At 39.6% G+C, this 27,011-nt stretch overlaps 1 protein-coding gene across 1 annotated transcript in view; it reads right to left on the bottom strand.

Annotated features, from left to right (window-relative positions):
* Positions 1 to 27,011, bottom strand: part of SPTA1 (spectrin alpha, erythrocytic 1) — a gene marked incomplete at both ends in the record, with an annotated part of 72,763 nt that overhangs the window by 26,423 nt on the left and 19,329 nt on the right. The window contains 10 exons of the mRNA XM_082833191.1: positions 1,310 to 1,454; positions 2,341 to 2,432; positions 13,740 to 13,841; positions 15,005 to 15,191; positions 15,828 to 15,979; positions 17,200 to 17,337; positions 19,050 to 19,142; positions 19,968 to 20,185; positions 21,775 to 21,897; positions 23,175 to 23,418. Coding sequence (XP_082689317.1) covers positions 1,310 to 1,454; positions 2,341 to 2,432; positions 13,740 to 13,841; positions 15,005 to 15,191; positions 15,828 to 15,979; positions 17,200 to 17,337; positions 19,050 to 19,142; positions 19,968 to 20,185; positions 21,775 to 21,897; positions 23,175 to 23,418 — 1,494 coding nt within the window. The remainder of the gene's footprint in view (positions 1 to 1,309; positions 1,455 to 2,340; positions 2,433 to 13,739; positions 13,842 to 15,004; positions 15,192 to 15,827; positions 15,980 to 17,199; positions 17,338 to 19,049; positions 19,143 to 19,967; positions 20,186 to 21,774; positions 21,898 to 23,174; positions 23,419 to 27,011) is intronic.

The following is a 27,011-nucleotide window of genomic DNA, read 5'->3' as shown; positions in this document are numbered from 1 at the left end:
AGAAGGCTATCAGGTAGGGTGATTGACTTGGTTGGTGGCAAGTGTCTAATTTTTAATGTGAAAATCTTTTCAATGTAGACATTTTCTGTGCTTCTTTTTGCTTTACATGATAATGCAAGTTCTATGATGTCTCTGATTTTTCCAGAGTGTATTTGGCAAGCTCTAGAGTTCATTTTTTGGTCAGAGTAGGATTAATCTCCTTCAATCCCTTGCTAAGGAAACTCTGTACCATACTAAGGCATAGACCTGGCCATTTCCTATTTATCTGAGGCTGCTGACCTCCAACTAACGTTGGTAAGTTCTGGCCTACTGGAACTCACTAAAGAGGTACTTAGATAGTTGGAAGTTCATTTACAATATATTTTCCCTCAATGTAATTTGGTGCAACCACTGTGGAAAACAGTTTGGAGGTTCCTCAGAAAACTAAAAATAGAATTACCCTATGATCCAGCAATCCCACCCCTGGGCATATATCCAGACAAATCTATAATTCAAAAGATACTTGCACCCCTATGTTCACAGCAGCACCATTTACAATAGCCAAGGCACGGAAACAAACTAAATGTCCATTGACAGATGAATGGATAAAGAAGATGTGGTATGTATATAAAGGAATATTACTCAGCCATAAAAAGGAATGAAATAATGCCCTTTGCAGCAACATGGATGCAACTAGAGATTATCATACTAAGTGAAGTAAGTCAGAAAGAGAAAGACAAATACCATATGACATCATTTATATGTGGAATCTAAAATATGACACAAATGAACCTATCTATGAAACAGAAACAGAATGATGGACATAGAGAACAGACTGGTGGTTGCCAAGGGGGAGGGGGTTGGGGGAGGAATGGAATGGGAGGTTGGGGTTAGCAGATGCAAGCTTTTCTATATAGAAAGGATAAACAATAAAGTCCTACTGTATAGCACAGAGAACTATATTCAATATCCTATGATAAACCATAATAGAAAAGACTATAATAAAAGAATGTATATATATATATATATATATGTATAACTGAATTACTTTGCTGCACAGCAGTAATTAACACAACATTGTAAATCAACTATAATTTTCAACAATTTAAAAAGTTTTCCCTCCATGTGAATGGTTCTGGGGCATGCCCTCTTAGTGGACTTGCCTTAGGGACAAGGTAAAATTATGAGTATGGAATAGGATAAAAGTACAAGTATGGAGTAGGATAAAACTATAAGAATAAGAGACTCGACAATAAAACCAAAGAAAAGGACATTAATAGGTATAAATATGAAGATGAACGTGTTGGAAAAGCTTAAAAGCACGTCTCACCTTTTCCTCCAGGGGTATGAGGTCTCTCTCAAAGCCCTCATGCTGTCGCTGAAGGGCCTGAACACTGAACAAGTCTGAGCCAGGGTCAGCAGCACTGAGGGCCTGGCACTTCTTCTCAATCTGTTCCTTGGTGTCATCTGCTTCTCTGGTACACGAGAGTGAAGAGTTTAAGAACAATAGGCATACTAGAGGCAGACTAGCTGAGTTCACAAAGAAGTCATCACTACCATCATCATCATCCTTTGTAACGTGTTAGAACTTAGGTGTATTTAATCTTTACAACAACTACTTGAGGCCTAGTTACTATTACCAGTCCCATTTACATATGAGAAAACTAAAGCTTAAGAGGCTAAGCAGAAAAAAAAAATAAGAAGTTAACTATTGTTTCAAGGTTATACCACTGCCAAATGGTGGAGCCTAACTTTCAACCAGCTAGCCTGATGGCAAAGCTCCATGCTTAACTGTTACATTTCATGATTTTCCATCCTAAGCCATTCTAAACAAGACCTGTCTGAATTTCAGTTTTCCCTTCTCTGAATATTCAAAAATACATTTATACACAGTAAGGGTGTTTGGTTTTCATTAGTCTTGTTCATTCACTTGTTTGCTTAATTAGTTGTGTGTGTTTCTTAGTGTAGACACAGATTTGGAAATCAAACATAAAAAAATTGTTGAATCAACAGTTAGAGTCAATGTGATGTTTCTTGCCCTCTACTGTCTACTTCTAGTTCAGAAATGTAATTACTTAAACCTCTTGTTTCAACTTCAATTTTCATTCACTATTATGAAAACATATAAAGACTGCTAATTATGTATGTACCAGGGCCCAAGCCTAGGTACTAGAAAATTGAAGTTGGTTGTCTGGGAGTAGCCTATGTGCCAAATGAGGAATCTACTACTGAAGCGCCTGATTTCCGATTTTCTCCAGGAAGAAGGGTTAAATTTATAGCTATGGATGTACTATGCTAAGTAGAATTGGCAGTTCTTGAGTGGGTTCTAGAGTAGCATTGCTTTTCAGGTAAAATTCTTACCTGTGAAACATTTGGACAGCATGGGCACTGCCCAACAATTGGCGCTGTTCCTCTGCCAGCCTCTGCAAGGACCTCCAGCGGGCATTCAACTCCTGAAAGAGGCAAACACAGACTTTAGCTAGGGAGCTAACTCAGACAGCTCAGTTGCTTCTAACGACTAGATGGTTGTGGCTAAAACTTCCAAAAGTATGTTGAATAATAGTGGTGAGAGTAGGTAACCTTGTCTTGTTCCTGATCTTAGTGGAAATGGTTTCACTTTTTCACCATTGAGGACGATGTTGGCTGTGGGTTTGTCATATATGGCCTTTACTATGTTGAGGAAAGTTACCTCTATGCCTACTTTCTGGAGGGCTTTTATCATAAATGCGTGTTGAATTTTGTCAAAAGCTTTCTCTGCATCTATTGAGATGATCATAGGTTTTTCTCCTTCAGTTTGTTAATATGATGTATCACGTTGATGGATTTGCGTATATTAAAGAATCCTTGCATTCCTGGGGTAAATCCCACTTGATCATAGTGTATGATCCTTTTAATGTGCTGTTGGATTCTGTTTGCTAGTATTTTGTTGAGGATTTTTGCATCTATGTTTATCAGTGATATTGGCCTGTAGTTTTCTTTCTTTGTGACATCCTTGTCTGGTTTTGGTATCAGGGTGATGGTGGCCTCATAGAAGGAGTTTGGGAGTGTTCCTCCCCCTGCTATTTTTTGTAGGAGTTTGAGAAGGATAGGCGTTAGCTCTTCTCTAAATGTTTGATGGAATTCGCCTGTGAAACCTTCTGGTCCTGGGCTTTTGTTTGTTGGAAGATTTTTAATCACAGTTTCAATGTCAGTGCTTGTGACTGGTCTGTTCATATTTTCTGCTTCTTCCTGGTTCAGTCTCGGAAGGTTGTGCATTTCTAAGAATTTGTCCATTTCTTTCAGGTTGTCCATTTTATTGGCACACAGTTGCTTGTAGTAATCTCTCATGATCCTTTGTATTTCTGCAGTGTCAGTTGTGACTTCTCCTTTTTCATTTCTAATTCAGTTGATTTGAGTCTTCTCCTTTTTTTTCTTGATAAGTCTGGCTAATGGTTTATCAATTTTGTTTATCTTCTCAAAGAACCAGCTTTTAGTTTTATTGATCCTTGCTATCATTTACTTCATTTCTTTTTCATTTATTTCTGATCTGATCTTTATGATTTCTTTCCTTCTGCTAACTTTGGGTTTCTTTTTTGTTTTTCTTTCTCTAATTGCTTTAGGTGTAAGGTTACATTATTTATTTGAGATGTTTCTTGTTTCTTAAGGTAGGATTGTATTGCTATAAACTTCCCACTTAGAACTGCTTTTGCGGCATCCCATAGGTTTTGGGTCATTGTGTTTTCATTGTCATTTGTTTCTAGGTATTTTCTGATTTCCTCTTTAGCCACAGCAATCAGAGAAGAAAAGGAAATAAAAGGAGTCCAAATTGGAAGAAGAAGAAGTAAAGTTGTCACTGTTTGCAGATGACATGATACTATACATAGAGAATCCTAAAGATGCTACCAGAAAACTACTAGAGTGAATCAATGAATTTGGCAAAGTACCAGGATACAAAATTAATGCACAGAAATCTCTTGCATTCCTATACATTAATGATGAAAAATCTGAAAGTGAAATTAAAAAAACACTCCCATTTACCATTGCAACAAAAAGAATAAAATATCTAGGAATAAACCTATCTAAGGAGACAAAAAACCTGTATGGAGAAAATTATAAGACACTAATGAAAGAAATTAAAGATGATACAAACAGATGGAGAGATATACCATGTTCTTGGATTTGAAGAATCAACATTGTGAAAATGACTCTACTACCCAAAGCAATCTACAGATTCAATGCAATCCCTATCAAACTACCAGTGGCATTTTTCACAGAACTAGAACAAAAAATTTCACAATTTGTATGGAAACACAACAGACCCCGAATAGCCAAAACAATCTTGAGAAAGAAAAATGGAGCTGGAGGACTCAGGCTCCCTAACTTCAGACTATACTACAAAGCTACAGTAATCAAGACAGTATGGTACTGGCACAGACACAGAAATATAGATCAATGGAACAGGATAGAAAGTCCAGAGATAAACCCATGCACATATGGTCACCTCATCTTTGATAAAGGGGACAAGAATATACAGTGGAGAAAAGACAGCCTCTTCAATAAGTGGTGCTGGGAAAACTGGACAGGTACATGTAAAAGCATGGAATTGGAACACTCCCTAACACCATACACAAAAATAAACTGAAAATGGATTAAAGACCTAAATGTAAGGCCAGAAACTATCAAACTCTTAGAGGAAAACATAGGCAGAACACTCTATGACATAAATCACAGCATGATGCTTTTTGACCCACCTCCTAAAGAAATGGAAATAAAAACAAAAATCAACAAATGGGACCTAATGAAACTTCAAAGCTTTTGCACAGCAAAGGAAACCATAAACAAGACCAAAAGACAACCCTCAGAATGGGGGGAAATATTAGCAAATGAAACAACTGACAAAGGATTAATCTCCAAAACATACAAGCAACTCATGCAGCTCAATATCAAAAAAAAAAAAAAAAAAAACCCAATCCAAAAATGGGCAGAAGACCTAACTAGACATTTCTCCAAAGAAGCTATACAGATTGCCTACAGACACATGAAAGAATGCTCAACGTCATTAATCATTAAAGAAATGCAAATTAAAACTACAATGAGATATCATCTCACACCGGTCAGAATGACCATCATTAAAATATCTACAAAGAAGAAATGCTGGAGAGGGTGTGGAGAAAAGAGAACACTCTTGCACTGTTGGTGGGAATGTAAATTGATACAGCCACTATGGAGAACAGTATGGAGGTTCCTTAAAAAAACTAAAAATAAAACTACCATACGTCCCAGCAAGCCCACTACTGGGCATGTACCCTGAGAAAACGATAAATCAAAATGAGTCATGTACCAAAATGTTCATTGCAGCTCTATATTTACAGTAGCCAGTACACGGAAGCAACCTAAATACCCATCGACAGGTGAATGGATAAAGAAGATGTGGTACATATATACAATGGAATATTACTCAGCCATAAAGAGGAATGAAATGGAATTATTTGTAGTGAGGTGGATTGACCTAGAGACTGTCGTACAGAGTGAAGTAAATCAGAAAGAGAAAAACAAATACTGTATGCTAGCACATATATATGGAATCTAAAAAAGAAAAAAAAAAAAAGGTCATGAAGAGCCAGGGGCAAGACGGGAATAAAGATGCAGACCTACTAGAGAATGGAGTTGAGGATACAGGGAGGGGAAGGGTAAGCTGGGACAAAGTGATAGAGTGGCATTGACATATATACACTACCAAACATAAAATAGATAACTAGTTGGAAGCGGCCGCATAGCACAGGGAGATCAGCTTGATGGTTTGTGACCACCTAGAGGGGTGGGATAGGGAGGGTGGGAGGGAGGGAGACGCAAAAGGGAAGAGATATGGGGACATATGTATATGTATAACTGATTTGCTTTGTTATAAAGCAGAAACTAACACACCATTGTAAAGGAATTATACCCCAGTAAAGATGTTTAAAAAAAGACTAGATGGGGCTTAAACCCTGGTTGTTTTCATCTTATCTCCTTTAGAAAATGCACAGGTTTCTTTCTTTCTTGGATAGCTTGAACTTGGGTCTCATCTATGCCACTGTAGCTAAGAAAGGAATGAGTTTTCTTCCGAAACTGATGTTCTAGGGTGGAACAATCAACCTTAGAGCAGCAATTGCTATTGGCTGCCACAGAGATACATTACAACCTCTGAAAAGTGAGTGGAAAGTGTTGCCTTGGTAGTTAGAAGGTATTACCTTTCTCTATGAGAAATATAATACCATTCTGCGTCTTGAAATGACTAAACCAGGTAGCTTCTTAGAGCCCTATTTTACTGTAGAGAGTAAGCAAATTGTTCCTATGCACTTTCCTTCTCACTCGTACCCCAGGTCAATCACCACAAAAGGAGGCAGAGAATTCATCCTCACTGATTTATGACGACTCAGAGAACTGGACTAGACATTATATTAATTCATTACATCTCTTATGGAACCACAAGTCCAAATCTGAGTCAGGTCTAGAATGCCTTCTCCCCTATCTCTACTACCTATATTCTTCTTTCATCAGATTTTACCAGAGTATCTCCTCCAGTAAACTTTCTTGATTAACCACTTCCCACTGTCATAGCTCCTTTATCTGCCTTTTCTTTTTTTTTTTCTGTTTCTTAGGCTTTAACTGGATTTTTTTTAACATCTTTATTGGAGTATAATTGCTTTACAATGGTATGTTAGTTTCAGCTTCACAACAAAATGAATCAGTTATATATATACATATATTCCCATATCTCTTCCCGCTTGCATCTCCCTCCCTCCCACCCTCCCTATCCCACCCCTCCAGGCGGTCACCAAGCACCGAGCTGATCTCCCTGTGCTATGCGGCTGCTTCCCACTAGCTATCTACCTTACGTTTGGTAGTGTATATATGTCCATGCCTCTTTATCGCTTTGTCACCGTTTACCCTTCCCCCTCCCCATAGCCTCAAGTCCATTCTCTAGTAAGTCTGTGTCTTTATTCCTGTTTCACCCCTAGGTTTTTCATGACATTTTTTTTTCTTAAATTCCATATATATGTGTTAGCATATGGTATTTGTCTCTCTCTTTCTGACTTACTTCACTCTGTATGACAGACTCTAGGTCTATCCACCTCATTACAAATAGCTCAATTTCGTCTCTTTTTATGGCTGAGTAATATTCCATTGTATATATGTGCCACATCTTCTTTATCCATTCATCCGATGATGGACACTTAGGTTGTTTCCATCTAGGTTGTTTCCATCTCTGGGCTATTGTAAATAGAGCTGCAATGAACATTTTGGTACATGACTCTTTTTGAATTATGGTTTTCTCAGGGTATATGCCCAGTAGTGGAATTGCTGGGTCATATGGTAGTTCTATTTGTAGCTTTTTAAGGAACCTCCATACTGTTCTCCACAGTGGCTGTATCAATTTACATTCCCACCAACAGTGTAAGAGGGTTCCCTTTTCTCCACACCCTCTCCAGCATTTATTGATTCTAGATTTTTTGATGATGGCCATTCTGACTGGTGTGAGATGATATCTCATTGTATTTTTGATTTGCATTTCTCTAATGATTAGTGATGTTGAGCATTCTTTCATGTGTTTGTTGGCACTCTGTATATCTTCTTTGGAGAAATGTCTATTTAGGTCTTCTGCCCATTTTTGGATTGGGTTGTTCTTTTGTTATTAAGCTGCATGAGCTGCTTATAAATTTTGGAGATTAATCCTTTGTCAGTTGCTTCATTTGCAAATATTTTCTCCCATTCTGAGAGTTGTCTTTTGGTCTTGTTTATGGTTTCCTTTGCCGCGCAAAAGCTTTTAAGTTTCATGAGGTCCCATTTGTTTACTTTTGTTTTTATTTCCATTTCTCTAGGAGGTGGGTCAAAAAGGACCTTGCTGTGATTTATGTCATAGAGTGTTCTGCCTATGTTTTCCTCTAAGAGTTTGATAGTTTCTGGCCTTACATTTAGGTCTTTAATCCATTTTGAGCTTATTTTTGTGTATGGTGTTAGGGAGTGATCTAATCTCATACTTTTACATGTAGCTGTCCAGTTTTCCCAGCACCACTTATTGAATAGGCTGTCCTTTCTCCACTGTACATTTATGCCTCCTTTGTCAAAGATAAGGTGACCATATGTGCATGGGTTTATCTCTGGGCTTTCTATCCTGTTCCATTGATCTATATTTCTGTTTTTGTGCCAGTACCATACTTTCTTGATTACTGTAGCTTTGTAGTATAGTCTGAAGTCAGGAAGCCTGATTCCTCCAGCTCCATTTTTCGTTCTCAAGATTGCTTTGGCTATTCGATTTTGTGTTTCCATACAAATTGTGAAATTTTTTGTTCTAGTTCTGTGAAAAATGCCAGTGGTAGTTTGATAGGGATTGCATTGAATCTGTAGATTGCTTTGGGTAGTAGAGTCATTTTCACAATGTTGATTCTACCATCCAAGAACATGGTATATCTCTCCATCTATTTGTATCATCTTTAATTTCTTTCATCAGTGTCTTATAATTTTCTGCAAACAGGTCTTTTGTCTCCTTAGGTAGGTTTATTCCTAGATATTTTATTCTTTTTGTTGCAATGGTAAATGGGAGTGTTTTCTTGATTTCACTTTCAGATTTTTCATCCTTAGTGTATAGGAATGCCAGAGATTTCTGTGCATTAATTTTGTATCCTGCCACTTTACCAAATTCATTGATTAGCTCTAGTAGTCTTCTGGTAGCATCTTTAGGATTCTCTATGTATAGTATCATGTCATCTGCAAACAGTGACAACTTTACTTCTTCTTTTCCGATTTGGATTCCTTTTATTTCCTTTTCTTCTCTGATTGCTGTGGCTAAAACTTCCAAAACTATGTTGAATAAGAGTGGTGAGAGTGGGCAACCTTGTCTTGTTCCTGATCTTAGTGGAAATGCTTTCAGTTTTTCACCATTGAGGACGATGTTGGCTGTGGGTTTGTCATATATGGCCTTTATTATGTTGAGGAAAGTTCCCTCTATGCCTACTTTCTGCAGTGGTTTTATCATAAATGGGTGTTGAATTTTGTCAAAAGCTTTCTCTGCATCTATTGAGATGATCATATGGTTTTTCTCCTTCAATTTGTTAATATGGTGTATCATGTTGATTGATTTGCGTATATTGAAGAATCCTTGCATTACTGGAATAAACCCCACTTGATCATGGTGTATGATCCATTTAATGTGCTGTTGGATTCTGTTGGTTAGTATTTTGTTGAGGATCTTTGCATCTATGTTCATCAGTGATATTGGCCTGTAGTTTTCTTTCTTTGTGACATCCTTGTCTGTTTTTGGTATCAGGGTGATGGTGGCCTCGTAGAATGAGTTGGGGAGTGTTCCTCCCTCTGCTATATTTTGGAAGAGTCTGAGAAGGATAGGTGATAGTTCTTCTCTAAATGTTTGATAGAATTTGCCTGTGAAGCCATCTGGTCCTGGGCTTTTGCTTGTTGGAAGATTTTTAATTACAGTTTCAATTTCAGTGCTTGTGATTGGTCTGTTCATATTTTCTATTTCTTCCTGATACAGTCTTGACAGGTTGTGCCTTTCTAAGAATTTGTCCATTTCTTCCAGGTTGTCCATTTTATTGGCATAGAGTTGCTTGTAGTAATCTCTCATGATCTTTTGTATTTCTGCAGTGTCAGTTGTCACTTCTCCTTTTTCATTTCTAATTCTATTGATTTGAGTCTTCTCCCTTTTTTTTCTTGATGAGTCTGGCTAATGGTTTATCAATTTTGTTTATCCTTTCAAAGAACCAGCTTTTAGTTTTACTGATCTTTGCTATTGTGTCCTTCATTTCTTTTTCACTTATTTCTGATCTGATTTTTATGATTTCTTTCCTCCTGCTAACTTTGGGGTTTTTTTGTTCTTCTTTCTCTAATTGCTTTAGGTGCAAGGTTAGGTTGTTTATTCGAGATGTTTCCTGTTTCTTAAGGTAAGATTGTAGTGCTATAAACTTCCCTCTTAGAACTGCTTTTGCTGCATCCCATAGATTTTGAGTCGTCGTGTCTCCATTGTCATTTGTTTCTAGGTATTTTTTGATTTCCTCTTTGATTTCTTCAGTGATCACTTCGTTATTAAGTAGTGTATTGTTTAGCCTCCATGTGTTTGTATTTTTTGCAGATCTTCCCCTGTAATTGATATCGAGTCTCATCGCGTTGTGGTCGGAAAAGATACTTGATACCATTTCAATTTTCTTAAATTTACCAAGGCTTGATTTGTGACCCAAAATATGATTTATCCTGGAGAATGTTCCATGAGCACTTGAGAAAAATGTGTATTCTGTTGTTTTTGGATGGAATGTCCTATAAATATCAATTAACTCCATCTCGTTTAATGTATCATTTAAAGCTTGTGTTTCCTTATTTATTTTCATTTTGGATGATCTGTCCATTGGTGAAAGTGGGGTGTTAAAGTCCCCTACTATGAATGTGTTACTGTCGATTTCCCCTTTTATGGTTGTCAGTATTTGCCTTATGTATTGAGGTGCACCTATGTTGGGTGCATAAATATTTACAATTGTTATATCTTCCTCTTGGATCGATGCCTTGATCATTATGTAGTGTCCTTCTTTGTCTCTTCTAATAGTCTTTGTTTAAAGTCTATTTTGTCTGATATGAGAATTGCTACTCCAGCTTTCTTTTGGTTTCCATTTGCATGAAATACCTTTTTCCATCCCCTTACTTTCAGTCTGTATGTGTCTCTAGGTCTGAAGTGCGTCTCTTGTAGACAGCAAATATATGGGTCTTGTTTTTGTATCCATTCAGCCAATCTGTGTCTTTTGGTGGGAGCATTTAGTCCATTTACATTTAAGGTAATTATCGATATGTGCGTTCCAATTCCTATTTTCTTAATTGTTTTGGGTTCGTTATTGTAGGTCTTTTCCTTCTTTTGTATTTCTTGCCTAGAGAAGTTCCTTTAGCAGTTGTTGTAGAGCTGGTTTGGTGGTGCTGAACTCTCTCAGCTTTTGCTTGTCTGTAAAGGTTTTAATTTCTCCATCAAATCTGAATGAGATCCTTGCTGGGTAGAGTAATCTTGGTTGCAGGTTTTTCTCCTTCAACACTTTCAATATGTCCTGCCACTCCCTTCTGGCTTGCAGAGTTTCTGCTGAAAGATCAGCTGTTAACCTTATGGGGATTCCCTTGTGTGTTATTTGTTGTTTTTCCCTTGCTGCTTTTAATATGTTTTCTTTGTATTTAATTTTTGACAGTTTGATTAATATGTGTCTTGGCGTATTTCTCCTTGGATTTATCCTGTATGGGACTCTCTGTGCTTCCTGGACTTGATTAACTATTTCCTTTCCCATATTAGGGAAGTTTTCAACTATAATCTCTTCAAATATTTTCTCAGTCCCTTTCTTTTTCTCTTCTTCTTCTGCAACCCCTATAATTCGAATGTTGGTGCGTTTAATGTTGTCCCAGAGGTCTCTGAGACTGTCCTCAGTTCTTTTCATTCTTTTTTCTTTATTCTGCTCTGCAGTAGTTATTTCCACTATTTTATTTTCCAGGTCACTTATCCGTTCTTCTGCCTCAGTTATTCTGCTATTGATCCCATCTAGAGTACTTTTAATTTCATTTATTGTGTTGTTCATCGTTGCTTGTTTCATCTTTAGTTCTTCTAGGTCCTTGTTAACTGATTCTTGCATTTTGTCCATTCTATTGTCCATTCTATCTCCAAGATTTTGGATAAACCTTACTATCATTATTCTGAATTCTTTTTCAGGTAGACTGCCTATTTCCTCTTCATTTGTTAGGTCTGGTGGGTTTTTATCTTGCTCCTTCATCTGCTGTGTGTTTTTCTGTCTTTTCATTTTGCTTATCTTACTGTGTTTGGGGTCTCCTTTTTTGCAGGCTGAAGGTTCGTAGTTCCTGTTGTTTTTTGTGTCTGTCCCCAGTGGCTAAGGTTGGTTCAGTGGGTTGTGTAGGCTTCCTGGTGGAGGGTACTAGTGCCTGTGTTCTGGTGGATGAGGCTGGATCTTGTCTTTCTGGTGGGCAGGTCCACGTCTGGTGGTGTGTTTTGGGGTGTCTGTAGACTTATTATGATTTTGGGCAGCCTCTCAGCTAATGGGTGGGGCTGTGTTCCTGTCTTGCTAGTTGTTTGGCATAGGATGTCCAGCACTGTAGCTTGCTGGTCGTTGAGTGAAGCTGTGTGCTGGCGTTGAGATGGAGATCTCTCGGAGATTTTTGCTGTTTGATATTATGTGCAGCTGGGAGGCCTCTTGTGGACCAGTGTCCTGAAGTTGGCTCTCCCACCTCAGAGGCACAGCACTGACTCCTGGCTGCAGCACCAAGAGCCTTTCATGCACAGGGCTCCTTAATTTGGGATGATTCATTGTCTATTCATGTATTCCACAGATGCAGGGTACATCCAGTTGATTGTGGAGCTTTAATCCGCTGCTTCTGAGGCTGCTGGGAGAGACTTCCCTTTCTCTTCTTTGTTCTCACAGTTCCCAGGGGCTCAGCTTTGGATTTGGCCCCGCCTGTGCGTGTAGGTCGCCAGAGGGCGTCTGTTCTTTGCTCAGACAGGACGGGGTTAAAGGAGCCGCTGATTCGGAGGCTCTGGCTCACTCAGGCTGCGGGGAGGGAGGGGCATGCAGTGCGGGGCGGGCCTGCGGCGGCAGAGGCCGGCGTGAGGTTGCAGCCTGAGGCGCGCCGTGTGTTCTCCCGGGGGAGTTGTCCCTGGGTCCCGGGACCCTGGCAGTGGCGGGCTGCACAGGCTCCCCGGAAGGGCGTGTGGCTAGTGACCTATGTTCGCACACAGGCCTCCTGGCGGCGGCAGCAGCGGCCTTAGCGTCTCATGTCCGTCCCTGGGCTCCGCACTCCCAGCCGCGGCTCGCGTCCGTCCCTGGAGCTCTCTCAAGCAGCGTTCTTAATCCCCTCTCCTCTTGCACCAGGAAACAAAGAGGGACGTAAAAGTCTCATGCCTCTTCGGCAGGTCCAGACTTTTCCCCAGATTCTCTCCCGGCTAGCCGCGGTGCAGTAACGCCCTGCAGGCTGTGTTCACGCTGCCAACCTCAGTCCTCTCCCGGCGCTCCGACAAAAGCCGGAGCCTCAGCTCCCAGTCCCGCCCGCCCCGGCGGGCGAGCAGACAAGCCTCTCGGCTGGTGAGTGCCGGTCGGCCCGATCCTCTGCGCTGGAATCTGTCCGCTTTGCCCTCCGCACCCCTGTTGCTGTGCTCTCCTCCGCGGCTCCCAAGCTCCCCCACTCCGCCTCCCGAAGTCTCCACCCGCGAAGGGGCTTCCTAGTGTGTGGACACTTTTCCTCCTTCACAGCTCTCTCCCGCTGGTGCAGGACCCGTCCCTATCCTTTTGTCTCTGTTTAGTTTTTTCTTTTGCCCTAACCAGGTACGTGGGGGGTTCCTTGCCTTTTGGGAGGTCTGAGGTCTTCTGCCAGCGTTCAGTAGGTGCTCCGTAGGAGTTGTTCCACGCGTAGATGTATTTCTAGTGTATCTGTGGGGAGGAAGGTGATCTCCGCATCTTACTCTTCCGCCATCTTCCCGGAAGTCCCTCTGCCTTTTCTTTGTATTCATGCATTTGATCACTGAATTTCTTGGGGCGATGGCGGGTGTGTGTGGCAATTTATAGATTTCAGATCAGTTAAAATGGATACATGGCTGGACTATCTGAACTATTTCCTTTGACCTTTCCTGTAGTTAGCTCCATACTGCCATTACCTTCTGCATGTTCTAGTTGATCTTCAGGATATGAAATTAAGCATTTTAAAATGAAATGAAGATTCCCCAAACCTGGTAGTGAGAAGAAAGAAGGCGCCATAGTTACCTGCTGTATTTGAGCTCCTTCTGGTGTCAGAAGCTCTTCGTATTGAAGATCATCAGCCACCTTGTTGATATCCCTCAGTCGAGGCTCATTGGTCTTCAAATCCTAGGTGGGAAAATGTATCCAAAGCAGTATAAATCCCCTTCTCAAGAATCTTTCATACTTACCTGCTCATCTTTGCCCCGACTTGGCTACAGGTTAAAACGTATTGCTAACCACATTTGCAGTACACAGCAAACTGCCTTCCTCCAGTCTGCCACAAAGAAGAGTACCTTTAAACTCCCTGATACCCAGTGGCTATCAAAAACATGACAAGAGAGCTGTTATTTATATGGATTATGGAGCACATTAATTTTCCTAGATTTCTCCCTGGATTAAATTATACCATCGAAGAGGTCTATACCTGAGCCACGTAATGTTCTTTGCTACCAATACAAATTCCTTCACCTTTTGTAGAATTTCATTGTCTGAGTTGCAATTTGCTTATATTAAGATGTTGTAACAGCTCTAGGGAACTCATCACCACGTCTATGGTGATGACATTGCTTATTTCACTATGCAATGGCCTTTTGATGAGTTTTCTCATGGAAGTCTCATTCTTGGTATTGTTTTATAAATTGTACCCTTTTTTTCCCCTTCCCTTTCTTTCACTTCTCTCTGTCTCCATATGTATATATATGTACTTTATCTTTATCTATCAATTGATCGATAGCTTTGTATAGCTTTGTATTCCATGTGTAAGGAAAGTACCATATGGAAAAGAAAGAAGGAAGTAGTTTATACTAATTGCTAGTTAAAATAATAGAATGGATCTGAGAGAATAAAGGAGAATGGAAAGGTTTTAGGTAGGCAGAAAATTAGAAATTGTCTGGTTGTAAAGTCAGGTTGTTCTTCCCACCTTTCCATCCAAACTTCTGCCCCATAATTAGACCTTGCAAGAGTCTCACAACACCCCATCTCAACCTGGGAAGCAGGAACAAAAGACAGTATAGGACAAGTTGTAAAGATTCTGGGGGACCAGCACTTCCAGTAGGATGTGGGAGTGGCAGGAAATGCAGGCTGCAAAGTCAGGGTGACTAGTTTCCTCTGCATTTTCCTTCCACTTGTAATACCCAGAGAAATATTTGAAATGTGGAAGTCTCAGTAGTTTTGGGGAGGATATTTAGCAAATATGAAATTAAGGAGTTACTAAGGAGGAGATATGGGGTAAAAGGAAATGATGATAACCCTCGTAAAGCTGTCTAGAGGAGTTGGTTCTTCTTTCTCACCATTTGGAACTCATCAAACTTTTTCTGCAGTTCCCAAACATCATCTAATTCCACACCGCTGTTTTCTGCCTTTTTCTCTCGGATCCAGTCCAGCATGTCTCCTGCCTCATAGGCCAGCAAAAACTCATTGTAACGTTGCAATAGATGACGTCTGCGTTCTTCTGCCCGATCCAGGAGAGAAAGGTACCTGGGTGGAGAAACAAAGAGAATGGGAAATGTGGAATAAGAGATGGAGAAAACACAGAAGAGTAGAAGCAGGGTGAGAAAGGGGGAGAATGAAAGGGACAAAAATGAGAGGGAGGAAAAAATCAAAAGAAAACAGTAAAGAGAAGAGGAAATAAAGATGGAAGGAAAATAGCATTGAGAACAGAGAGAAAAAAGTGTTCCATTTAAAAACAATAAAAATGTCAATGTTCCAACAGTATGACTGTCAATACGCCTTCCTCATTCTATAGAAGTGAAAATCTCACATTCCTATTGACAACTGGATATGAAGTAGCCTGGCATAGTAAACAAAGTTCACACGGAAGTCAGAGGACCTTTTGATAACCTTGAAAGAGTGAAAGATTGCCAGGCAGGGAGTCAGAATACGTGACCCTAATATGTGTCTGACCTCTGGCACTTGACTTAATGGTTCTGGGGTTCCCTTTCCTCATTTAAAAAGTAAAGGGTTTGAATTACCCTAAGTTAACTTTCAGCTCTTAAAATCTGTGAATTTGCAAAGCATCCTTAATCTAACAGATATAGAATCGTAAGATGTGTTTTTGACCAATCTGGAATGTTTGGCCAAACACTGTTCTGTTCTCCAGCCTTCAGAACTTACTGGTTTTCAATCTGTTCCTGACGCCGGGTGATGTTGCCTGGTTCTTCTCGCCTCCGTTGCGGGAGCATAGGAAACTCATCACGGGCAAGTTTCCTGACGTAGACAGCTGGCACAAAGCCCTGGTGATCATCAGCTTCCACTTTCCACCAGTCCTAAAGGGAGAGAAAATCCCCACTTCTTCCTTAGTTCTTGGAAAAGCCACATATAGGAGAAGTTTTAACCCTCATAACTAAGTCTCTAGGCAAAGGGACAGGCTGATGGCCAGAAGAAGCAAACCATTGCTTATGGGTAGCATATAATGTTTATATATTACAAAGAACATACATCAGAAGTTGCAGGAAGTGCAGAGATAAGCCTCTTAAATGAAGGAATCTGATATTTGATGTTAGATCCTTAACTTTGATGAGGTTTTCAAAAACTGACAGCCATTCTCTTCATGATGGGGCATTTTGTCCACTAGGAATTCACAAAAAACCCATAGGGCCAGGACTGAACTGGGCTTTTTGTGGGTGAAGCACCTGTATATGACAATATTGTATAATAACTTCTTACCGTCCCTCTCCCAGAGCCCCTAAAAATTGTGTGTTTCCCTGAAATTCACCTATGCAAATGCTTTATGCTTAAGTATGACCTTGATCTCCACAGGAGGGTTGCTATACTAACTGCTCTGGAGTTAACATCCTCAGAGAATAATGTGGTGAAATGAAGAAGACTGAGCAAAGAGAAAAGAGGATTGGAACACAGCTTATTTGATAATAAAATTCTTGCTTCTCTAAAAAAATTGCTTGGCCTCAGAGTAACAAATCCCAAGCTCTCTTTTTTCTTCTCAATCATTTTTGGAGATTAATGAAGCATTAGAATATAAAAATATTTCTCATGCTCTTATGAGAAATATATTTAAAATCCTAGACAATACTTTGTCAGTATTCTCACAGTCATAAGGGCTAAAGAAAATCTAAGTTGGCAAAAGACTTCTCCTTGAACAGGCTCCTCTTAACACCAGCCATTTTTGTTCCATTACTAGGAACACTGGGTCAGAAGAGCAAGGAACGATGAGAAGAAAGAGGCAGTTTAATCCTGTAAACATATTACAGAATTGTCACTCATGGCTTACATGTCTTTGGGCTAGTTACTTAAGCTCGTTGAGTCCTCACTTTGTTAACTGTAAAATTGGTATTATAATCTCAAAAGATATGTACAGGATCCTACACAGCATCTGAAGGAAAGATACTGCTCAATAAATTATGGTTATTTAAGAGAGAGAGAAATAGAAAAATATTGGCTGGTTAAAATATGGGTATCTGGCAGGGTTGGGAGAGTTGACTGCAAGAGCCACCCTGTTGATGGGGAGAAAGGTAGAAGGGAAAGTCACCTTGTTGATGGAACTGAGCAGTGTTAAGATATCATCTTTCTTCATGGTGACTTCTCGGGGGCTGCGGGCCTGGAAGTCATATAAGGCCACAACCCTCTCTTCTCGAGCAGCTTCCTCCACGGGTGCAGCCTGTTGTTGCTGAACAAAAACAGTAAACAGAACAAGCCAGTCACCCATAGGAAAGATTTCCCTGTACAACCTACCCATGGTGGGCCATCCCTGCACCTTGCAGGAGAGAGGAGCCCCTGGCTGAAATCTCTTACATGGCTGCCAGTAACAGAGCTATTGCAATATGCCATCTTCAGAGATATCGTTCCATCCTAACACTTCTCAGGGGACAGGTGGGCTGGGAAATATGAACACAGAGTGAGCAAGTAAGAATGTAAGTTTTCAAAAACATATTAAATGCTCTAAACTACCAGTCCTTAAGCAGGCAATAAAGGATTGTATGCATCCATGTTCCAGAAAATTTTTTGAGAAAGTGAGAGACCCACTATCTCTCATCACCTTCTCCATTCTCTGGGTCTTTAAAGCATTTTGTCAAGCAACCGTGGACTTTCTTTTTTAGAGATGAGTGATCTACAGCACAGGAAAGGCCACAGAATTTTAAAAATTGAGAACATAAACTGAGATCGAATATCTTGTCTCTCTCTCCTTTTTAACCTGTCCTCTAAGGTATAGTCTGCTCTGATTTTCATTTTTCCCAAATATCATATCTCTGAGACAATGAACAAAATATAATCCCTCTTCATAAGCAATGGCCCACACCTTCTTCAGACTGGAGCTGAAGATGTACTTCCCCTTACATATCCTTCTGATTTTGTATCCTTTAAGTACTGCTTCCTCATAACTTACAATTCATAAATCCACTTGTTTTTGTGTAGGCACCCACTGTGCAGAGCTTGAGGAAGGCACAGCACCAAAGCTCTGTAAATATATATTGACTTGACAGAGTGAGTCTATGTCTTTTCTACTCCCAGTGTATGGATTCAGAGCCCCTCATAAGACAGAATTTCTTGAATGTGAGAAGTGTGTCTCTGTTGCTTCCACTATACTAGGAGATACCCATATCATTAGTTGATTGCAGCTCCCATCACTCTTCAGGACACTTATTTTCACCTTGCAGTCTAGCCATTCTCACATTCTCAATCCTTTGCATTTCCCATTTCCCAAATACACTTGATTATTTTGTGCTTCAGTGCATTTGCTCTCATAGCTTATTCACTAGAAGAGCCCTTCTTCTCATTATCTGCATAGTAAACTACCCTTAAAAAATAAACTGGTTTGCCTCAGCTATGAAGATTTTCCTATCATCCAGCACTCTTATTTCAAGAGAATGAAACACTCCTTTCTTTGAGATTCTCTTTCCTGTTCATATATTTATTATATGCAATTATTTGTTAAAATTTATGACCTAATAGACTGTAATATTCCTTCAAGTCAGGATTATTTTTTATTCATGCTTGCACATGGTAGACATTTAATAAGTGTCAGTATAAAAAAAACTAAGAAAGGGAGGAAATAAATCAGGAGGGAATATAAGAGGAGAGATGCAAATAAAAGAAATAGGAAAAGACAGAGAATGAAAGTATAAAATGAAAAAGGAAAGCAAAAAACTAATATACCAGTGAATAAATGATAATACTTACTGAGAAATTCTTATAAACTAAATCTCTGTAAGTGCTACAAAGATGCCACAGTGCCTGCATAAAGATCACAGGACTTATTATTTTCTATTGCTGTTGCTTCCTGGACCATGTAAAGTAAAAACTGGTAACAAAGAGAATCTCCTAATTCCTTTTCCTCTATGGTGGAGAATGTGATTCTTGTCATACCTAAATCCTTCTTACCTGGCAGGCTTCTGCCTGATCCCGAAGAGCTTGCATACTGTTTCCAAAAGCCTTCAGATCCACTAGAAAGGCCTCATGCTTCTTTAGAAGAGCCTGAATTTGTTGATGGGAAGATCATCAGAAGCAAATACAGGAAGAACACTAAGCATCCCTGGGGAGTGTTTCAACTATTGTTTTGTGTTATACTTATTGTCCTAATTCCTGGTAAGAGACACTCTCCACGTATAATAAATTTTTTAACTCTAAATTTGCAAGTATCAAGAAAATAAGAGTTAAATGAACAACAATATCAATATATTTGCTTTAATCAAAATAAAGTCAAATTGCACAAGTGTTTTCTCAATGCACATCACAGCTGAAAGAGGATACTGCTGAAAACATTGCTTTGTAGGATTAAATATTGGCATAACTTTAGATGCTCATGTCAAGTATTTCTAGTGCATAGGGTTTGTGAAATACTATACTGGCTGACCATAGGACAATAAGCAAAACAAAGAAATGGATATAAAGGGTAATTATGACCTTAGAAGTTCTTCTTGCCCTAACGTGTCTGTCTGCCTGGCTTTATTACAATAAAGTAATTAAGTATATGTTAAAACTATGGTTGGTTTGTGAAATCCCAAGCTCAGTCTGGGAAATTTAGGATGGGACCAAGACAAGCATAGATGTCTGGTCATGCCTTTTTGGGCTTAGATAATCTCTAAGAAATATGGCTCTCTGTGGGGTTAGGAAAATGTGGTGTATCTTTTGGGATTTCTGTTAACTCAGGTTATCCCAGCAGATGAAGGCCAAAGGTTATCACTCTGGAAACTCCGAAAAATCTGAGAAAACCTGTAGTTGTCACACAATCTAATCAGGTTCTAATTTGGTACTAATTTGGTGAGTACTAGACAATATCCTTCCCTGTGCCCACCTTACCCCAGCTGCTTCTTCATCAGCCCCATAGTTAGTGTTGTCTACTATAGGTTCCCTCTCTCTAATCCATGCTTCTGCTTCATGCAGGTCAGCTAGGTATTGCTGGAACTGGACATTGGCTTCAAGATCATTCTGACGTCTAGCAGCTCGAGCCTGGAGAGATTCCATATTCTCATTCAAACTCTTGACCCTAGAGGCCACATCTTCTGCAGCAAAGTGTCCTATAGAGTAGTTATAGAAAAGGAGAATTTTACCCTCATTAATATCCACTATACTTTAATCCTTTTGGTGAGCTGGGAGAGAGAAAGGGAGCCATGAGAATGATGCTGCATGTAGTCAACGTGACATTTCACCTAAGTTCCTGGGAACTGGGATGTCATAAGTGAGATTAAGCATCAATAGATGCTAATGGGGGATAGGGTATATGTGTGGTGGTGAATTAGGTGGTACAATCTCTGATATACAGACTGAAAACAAAATAGCTATGTGTGGGTACTGCTCAGAGTTCCAAAAATGTGTATCTCCAGCTTAAGCAAAAAATTCAGCGGATTTTCATTTCTTTTTTTTTTTAATATTAATGAATTAAAATTCATTCTTAGGATTGTGCTAAGTATGTTTTTTAGAATTTGGTGAACACCTCCACAGATAAACCAAGAAGATACAGTGAAGTGTCAGCCAAAATCAACAAGCAGATTTTCATTTTTACCCATAAAAGATTTATTACTGCAGGAATTGTTCTCCCATCCTAAACAACTAGAAAACAAGACACAGTGTAAGAAACAATGATTTTCAGAAGATAGGCAGAGGAGTGTGACTCCTGAGAGAAGGGAAAGAAATGAGCTATGCCTTATGACTGCCACAGTTTATGCCTGGGGCAGTCTGTAGACTGCAGTGCTGGGAGGACTAGCCCAAATAGAACTAGCAATCACACCATTCTGAGGAGACAGAGATCAGAGTTGGGGGAAGACAAGACAGCTAGAGCTTGTGGAGCAGAGTACTGAGAAGGGTGCTGTACTGGGGATGGAGTTTTGGGGATACGCATAGAGGTCCCATGAAGTATGTGACTGATTACTCCTTTGCACACATGTGTCAGGAAACTCTTCAAGGGTAAGGAAAAGAAGACTGGAAAGCAGTAGGCCAAAAAACTCCTAAGGTCACATAGGGCTGTGAATAATTAAAATTAGCTCCCACCAAAGTGGAAAGATATTATAATACAAGAGGTAGTATCCTCAGAAGGGTTATACCTTAGTAGTGAACTAGTCTCTAAATTAGTTCCAGAATAAAAACTTCCCTGGAAGAACCATAAGAAAGCAGATCCAAGAAGCTCAACAATTGCAAAGCTAAAGAAACAAAGACCACTACACCAAGTTATACTGTAATCAAATTGGCACAAATTGGTGAAAACCAGGGATAAAAGAGTCAGAGGGAAGAAAGAGCTTACATACAAAGGAGCAAAGATAGTAATGAGAGAAGACTTCTCACCAGAAACTCTGCAAGTCAGAAGACAGTGCAGCAGCATCTTTAAAATGCTCAGAGAAAGACAATATCAGCCAAGAATTTTATATTCAGTGAAAATATGTTTCAAAAATGAAAGCAAAAGGAAGTCTTTTAGACCAAAACAAAAGCCCAGAGAATTTATTATTAGCAGGATTTCACTACAGGAAATGTTAGAGGAACTTCATGCAGAAGGAAAATTATACAGGTAAAAGTATCAAAGTAGATAAGGGAATGAAGCCCTAAAATTGAAAAAAAAACTTCTCATAAATCTGGCACAGTGATGACAGGTCAATTCAATCTGAATCATACATACCTTCCTCTACCATTTTGTTTCCCCTCTCTGTTATCACTTGGATGCGTGGCTCATGGCTGGCAATATTAGCCTGGATGACTTGGTGTCTGTTCAGAAGATTCTTGGAGGAAATCAGGTCCTTGCCTAGAGATAAAAATAATTTCAAGGTCGTTGTTGTAGTACACAGAATAATAAGAAGCTACTGTACTTCTTTTTAACTCTTGGACCTACAAGTTCTTCCCAGTGAAGTTCATTAAGTGGGCTTCCTAAAATTTATGCTGTTTGTCTGAATTAACTCTGCTCAGCTTTGTTCTTCCCCTTGCCTCTTTGTACTAAGAAAATGCATTATTCTACAAAAGACAATGAATAAATCACTCTTCTCTTTGGATGATAAGTAGAAAGGCACGTAACTCTTCAGCTCAAACTTCCAATAATTTCATGCAACCAATTTTCTTTCAATATACTGTGGTATAAAAAGCAGGACCTTCTACTTGCTTATTTTTATGGATGCCAGAAAATTATTAAGTCCTCTAAACTAAAAATAACTGTTTTGTAGTTTTCTTTGTAAAGATTAGACATAACTTACAAAAAGTGTCTCACTCGTTGGTTAACACTAACAAGCACATAATAAATACTATGTACCGTTAATTTCCTGCTTCTAAAGTCCCCAGTTCCAGCTGTCTACTTCATCCTCCCTGTCTCCCGTCCACACCTCAACTCTCTTTCCTCCAAAATTTTCTTCCATATAGTTCACACTAAATGTCTCCAGAAACCCTCTATGCCTGTCTCTCCCTCAAAGAGATCTTTTCTGTTCTAGGATATTTTCCCAGACTAACCCCTCTGTTGTCATATGATCCAGCCTCTCACAGATGTACCCAATACATGTATATTAAGTTTGCATTATATTTATGTGCACTTTTTTCTGTATTTCAATGCAAGTGTCCTGGCACTAACAATGGTGGACTGACTGATTCCAAAGGAAAGGAAATTATGTACTTTATCTGCTGCTTCACCCCTTTTATCCTTGTAATAGCTCATACATATCCTTGTGATAGCTCCCCTTATAAAAGGGAGTCACTGACAATATAAACAAAAACACTTGTGACCTCAAACTGAGCATGACTGCTCAGCCAAGGACCTTGGCAATAACTTAGAGCAAGTAGCAAAATGATGGTTACTTTAGCTCTTCCCAGAGGCCTTAAATTCATGGCATTTTTCATGTCTGGTTTTAGGAGGAAAACTTCTCAGGATGAATTATTAAAAAATCTTTATTTTTTGGAAAGCAGGAAAAATGTTCAAGAGTCTAAGGAGAAAGACCTGAGGGCAAACTTTGCTACTGGATCCCAGATCCCTCAAACTATCTGCAGACCTTGGTCTTCTCCTTATGGCTCTGCCTGCTCGGGCTGTACGGCTGTACTAACCAAGGTAGGTGGAAGCTGCAGAAGGTTCAGTCTCTTGGATCCAGGCCTCCTCATCCTCTGTGTCTCTGCAGATCTGGTGCAGGAGGAGAAGGTCGATGAGCTTATTCTTCCGGTTGGCCAGTTGCTTTTTCAGGTCTTCAAACCGAGACACCAGGGACTCCTGCCTTGCCCGTATGTCCCCAGCACTGGGATGGCCTATTTCTTCAAAATATGCTGCCAGGTCTGTGAGGGTGTCCACCTGATCCTGAGGAAGAAATAGAATCGGTGTCAGAAAATCCCATCATTCAGTAGAAAAGGATGAGAGTTTGGTATCTGGCATGGAGGGCAGGATGGGGGGTGGGTGGTGATGAGGAGAATCAGCTCTATACGTACTCATGTTAAAACTTCTAATCAAATCAGTGAAATAGAGTGAGAAAGTTTGCTACACTAAGAACCAATTCTTCAAGCTAAAGGCTGTTTATAAGAAAGTAGTTCTGAAACCACGTGTTAGAAAGGACAAAATATGTGTAGAATGTGCCAAAGAAATCAGGGAAACCAGAACGACAAAGGCTTGCTTGTTTGGGAGTAGTGATAAATTGAGGCCCCAAAGAAAACAGCAGGAGGCTTCTTCTATCCCAGTTCCCTTTCCAGCCTCTTTCTCACCCTTTAAAATGAGCTGGAACTGTAAATAACAAGGAAATTTCTGAGGCTTACGTTTGTTGCATAACAGGAACCATGCCTATGAGATGAAATGTGACGTTACAGAAACAAATGTCCGAACCTCAGAAAGAAAAATTAAAAGGCCTTTCTTTGGCCACTAACTAGTTGTATGAATTTAAGTAAATAATGGTCCCCATTTGGGTCGTATCTGAGAAAGGAGGAAAATAGAAACAGAAGTTTGAAGGATCTTCCTAGAAATAAAATTTTAATCGTATTACTATATGGTAAAATACATACGAGAGATTCGTTTCATCTTTATTAATGAGGTCAACTGTAACTGGTCTAGCAAGAGCACAGAACACAAGATTTTTGTTTGTCTGCTTGTTTCATTTTGTTGTTGGAATGGGGGTGGTGGTGATAAGAGAAGTTCTTCAAAAAATGGATGAGCAGCAGGTATTGGTTTTACTTATTCTATTTTGCCATCCAGTGTTCAACCTACACAGGTTTTGATCTATCTCTTCTTAATTTGGAACAAACCATTGATCATCATAGCTTCTTAAAATGTATACTCACTTCTCCATAAAGAAATAAAGGCGTCACAAAGAGTTAAAATTAAAATCTCCTACTAGCCAACGGTTCTCAACTCTTAGGACATTTTAACTTTGAAAAACATCATTGTGTAATAGAGTGATTTTCAAACATCATAATTGTTATCATGATTATGGTTCCACTGTACTAGTTGAAAGCTAATGTAGTGCAAGAGGCTTCAGACTAAAGAGATAGACTTGGCTGCTCCTCAATTGCCATTTTGTCCAGCTCTTCACCTGTTTTCATAATAGTTTCCTCATCGATCTAATAAGGACTTTGGGCTAGAGAATATTCATGATCTTTTCCAGCTTTAATAGTCTGTAACTAAAATTTTTTTTTGCAAGCATGATATCTTAGCTGCTACTCCAACTAGGAGTGTAACCAAGGGGAATCCTATGGGGCCTTCCCGGGACAAATCCCTCCCATACCCTCTGTTTTAGCTCCTCTTTGAAGTTGCCAGGTAATAGTATCTGATGCATATTTCCTGACTTCTTCAGATGCTAATACCAGCACCAAATGGAAGAAATTAACTAGAATACTTGATGATAATGAGCACATAGCCCCCAGACCTTCTGGAACTGAAGGATTAATAATGTTAACTGCCATGTTAGCTCAGCATCAACCAATCAGAGAATTGTACACGAGCTGATCACATACCCCCACGATACCCCCTCCCTCTCCTGGCCTTTAAAAATGCTTTGCTACTCAAAATGGATTAAAGACCTAAATGTAAGGCCAGACACTATCAAACTCTTAGAGGAAAACATAGGCAGAACACTCTATGACATAAATCACAGCAACATCCTTTTTGACCCACCTCCTAGAGAAATGGAAATAAAAACAAAAATAAACAAATGGGACCTAATGAAACTTCAAAGCTTTTGCACAGCAAAGGAAACCATAAACAAGACCAAAAGACAACTCTCAGAATGGGGGGAAATATTAGCAAATGAAGCAACTGACAAAGGATTAATCTCCAAAATTTACAAGCAGCTCAATAACAAAAAAACAAACACAATCCAAAAATGGGCAGAAGACCTAAATAGACATTTCTCCAAAGAAGATATATAGATTGCCAACAAACACATGAAAGAATGCTCAACATCATTAATCATTAGAGAAATGCAAATCAAAACTACAATGAGATATCATTTCACACTGATCAGAATGGTCATCATCAAAAAATCTAGAAACCATAAATGCTGGAGAGGGTGTGGAGAAAAGGGAACACTCTTGCACTGTTGGTGGGAATGTAAATTGATACAGCCACTATGGAGAACAATATGGAGGTTCCTTAAAAAACTAAAAATAGAACTACCATACGACCCAGCAATCCCACTACTGGGCATGTACCCTGAGAAAACCATAATTCAAAAAGAGTCATGTACCAAAATGTACATTGCAGCTCTATTTACAATAGCCAGGGCATGGAAGCAACCTAAGTGTCCATCATCGGATGAATGGATAAAGAAGATGTGGCACGTATATACAATGGAATATTACTCAGCCATAAAAAGAAACAAAATTGAGATATTTGTAGTGAGGTGGATGGACCTAGAGTCTGTCATACAGAGTGAAGCCAGAAAGAGAAAAACAAATACTGTATGCTAACACATATATATGGAATCTAAGAAAAAAAAAGTCATGAAAAACCTAGGGGTAAGACAGGAATAAAGACACAGATGTACTAAAGAGTGGACTTGAGGATATGGGGAGGGGGAAGGGTAAGGTGTGACAAGATGAGAGAGTGGCATGGACATATATACACTACCGAACATAAAATAGATAGCTAGTGGGAAGCAGCCGCATAGCACAGGGAAATCAGCTCGGTGGTTTGTGACCACCTAGAGGGGTGGGATAGGGAGGGTGGGAGGGAGGGACACACAAGAGGGAAGAGATATGGGAACATATGTATATGTATAACTGATTCACTTTGTTATAAAGCAGAAACTAACACACCATTGTAAAGCAATTATACTCCAATAAAGATGTAAAAAAAAATGCTTTGCTGAAACCCTTTGGGGAGTTCTGGTTTTTTGGGGCTCAAGCTGAGGCAGAAGATAGATGGCCCCCAGGCTGGACAGTTTCTCCCCTGTGGACAGATACTCCAAAATAGCAGGAGAGAGGAGTTGAACCCTGCCTAGGTAAGAGCTAAAAAACCACGTATTCCTCATTCTTGAAGTCAAGGAGACCTTCCAAACTACACATGTGCAGAAAGGCTCCCTGAAAGTAGAAAGGAAGAGGGCGCCACCCCATAGTAGGTGATGTCAACCTACCCATAGGCCTCTTTGCTAAAATCCATCTTGGCTAAGAGATGTGCATGCACACAAGGGAGAACACTGAGATATACCAAATATAGACTCAGAACCAGAAAAAGCAAGATGATTAGCCAAAGGAAATCCAGAAGAAATGCCCCATATAAGTGATTCAAACTATCACGAGGGCGTGACTCTCTCTCTGAGCCCACCCGTGTGTCTATCCACACATACTCATTTTCCTCCTAATAAACACTTTACTTGTTTCACTACTTTCCGTCTCTCTGTGGAAATTCATTTCTACACAGCTGATGGGCCAGGGCCTTGTCACTGGCCACTGGTCCCTGGTTGTCTA

The sequence above is a fragment of the Leucopleurus acutus genome (genome assembly GCF_964270905.1).
Source record: "Leucopleurus acutus genome assembly, chromosome: 2".
Taxonomy (NCBI): domain Eukaryota; kingdom Metazoa; phylum Chordata; class Mammalia; order Artiodactyla; family Delphinidae; genus Leucopleurus; species Leucopleurus acutus.
This window is presented reverse-complemented; position numbering and strand designations above follow the sequence as displayed.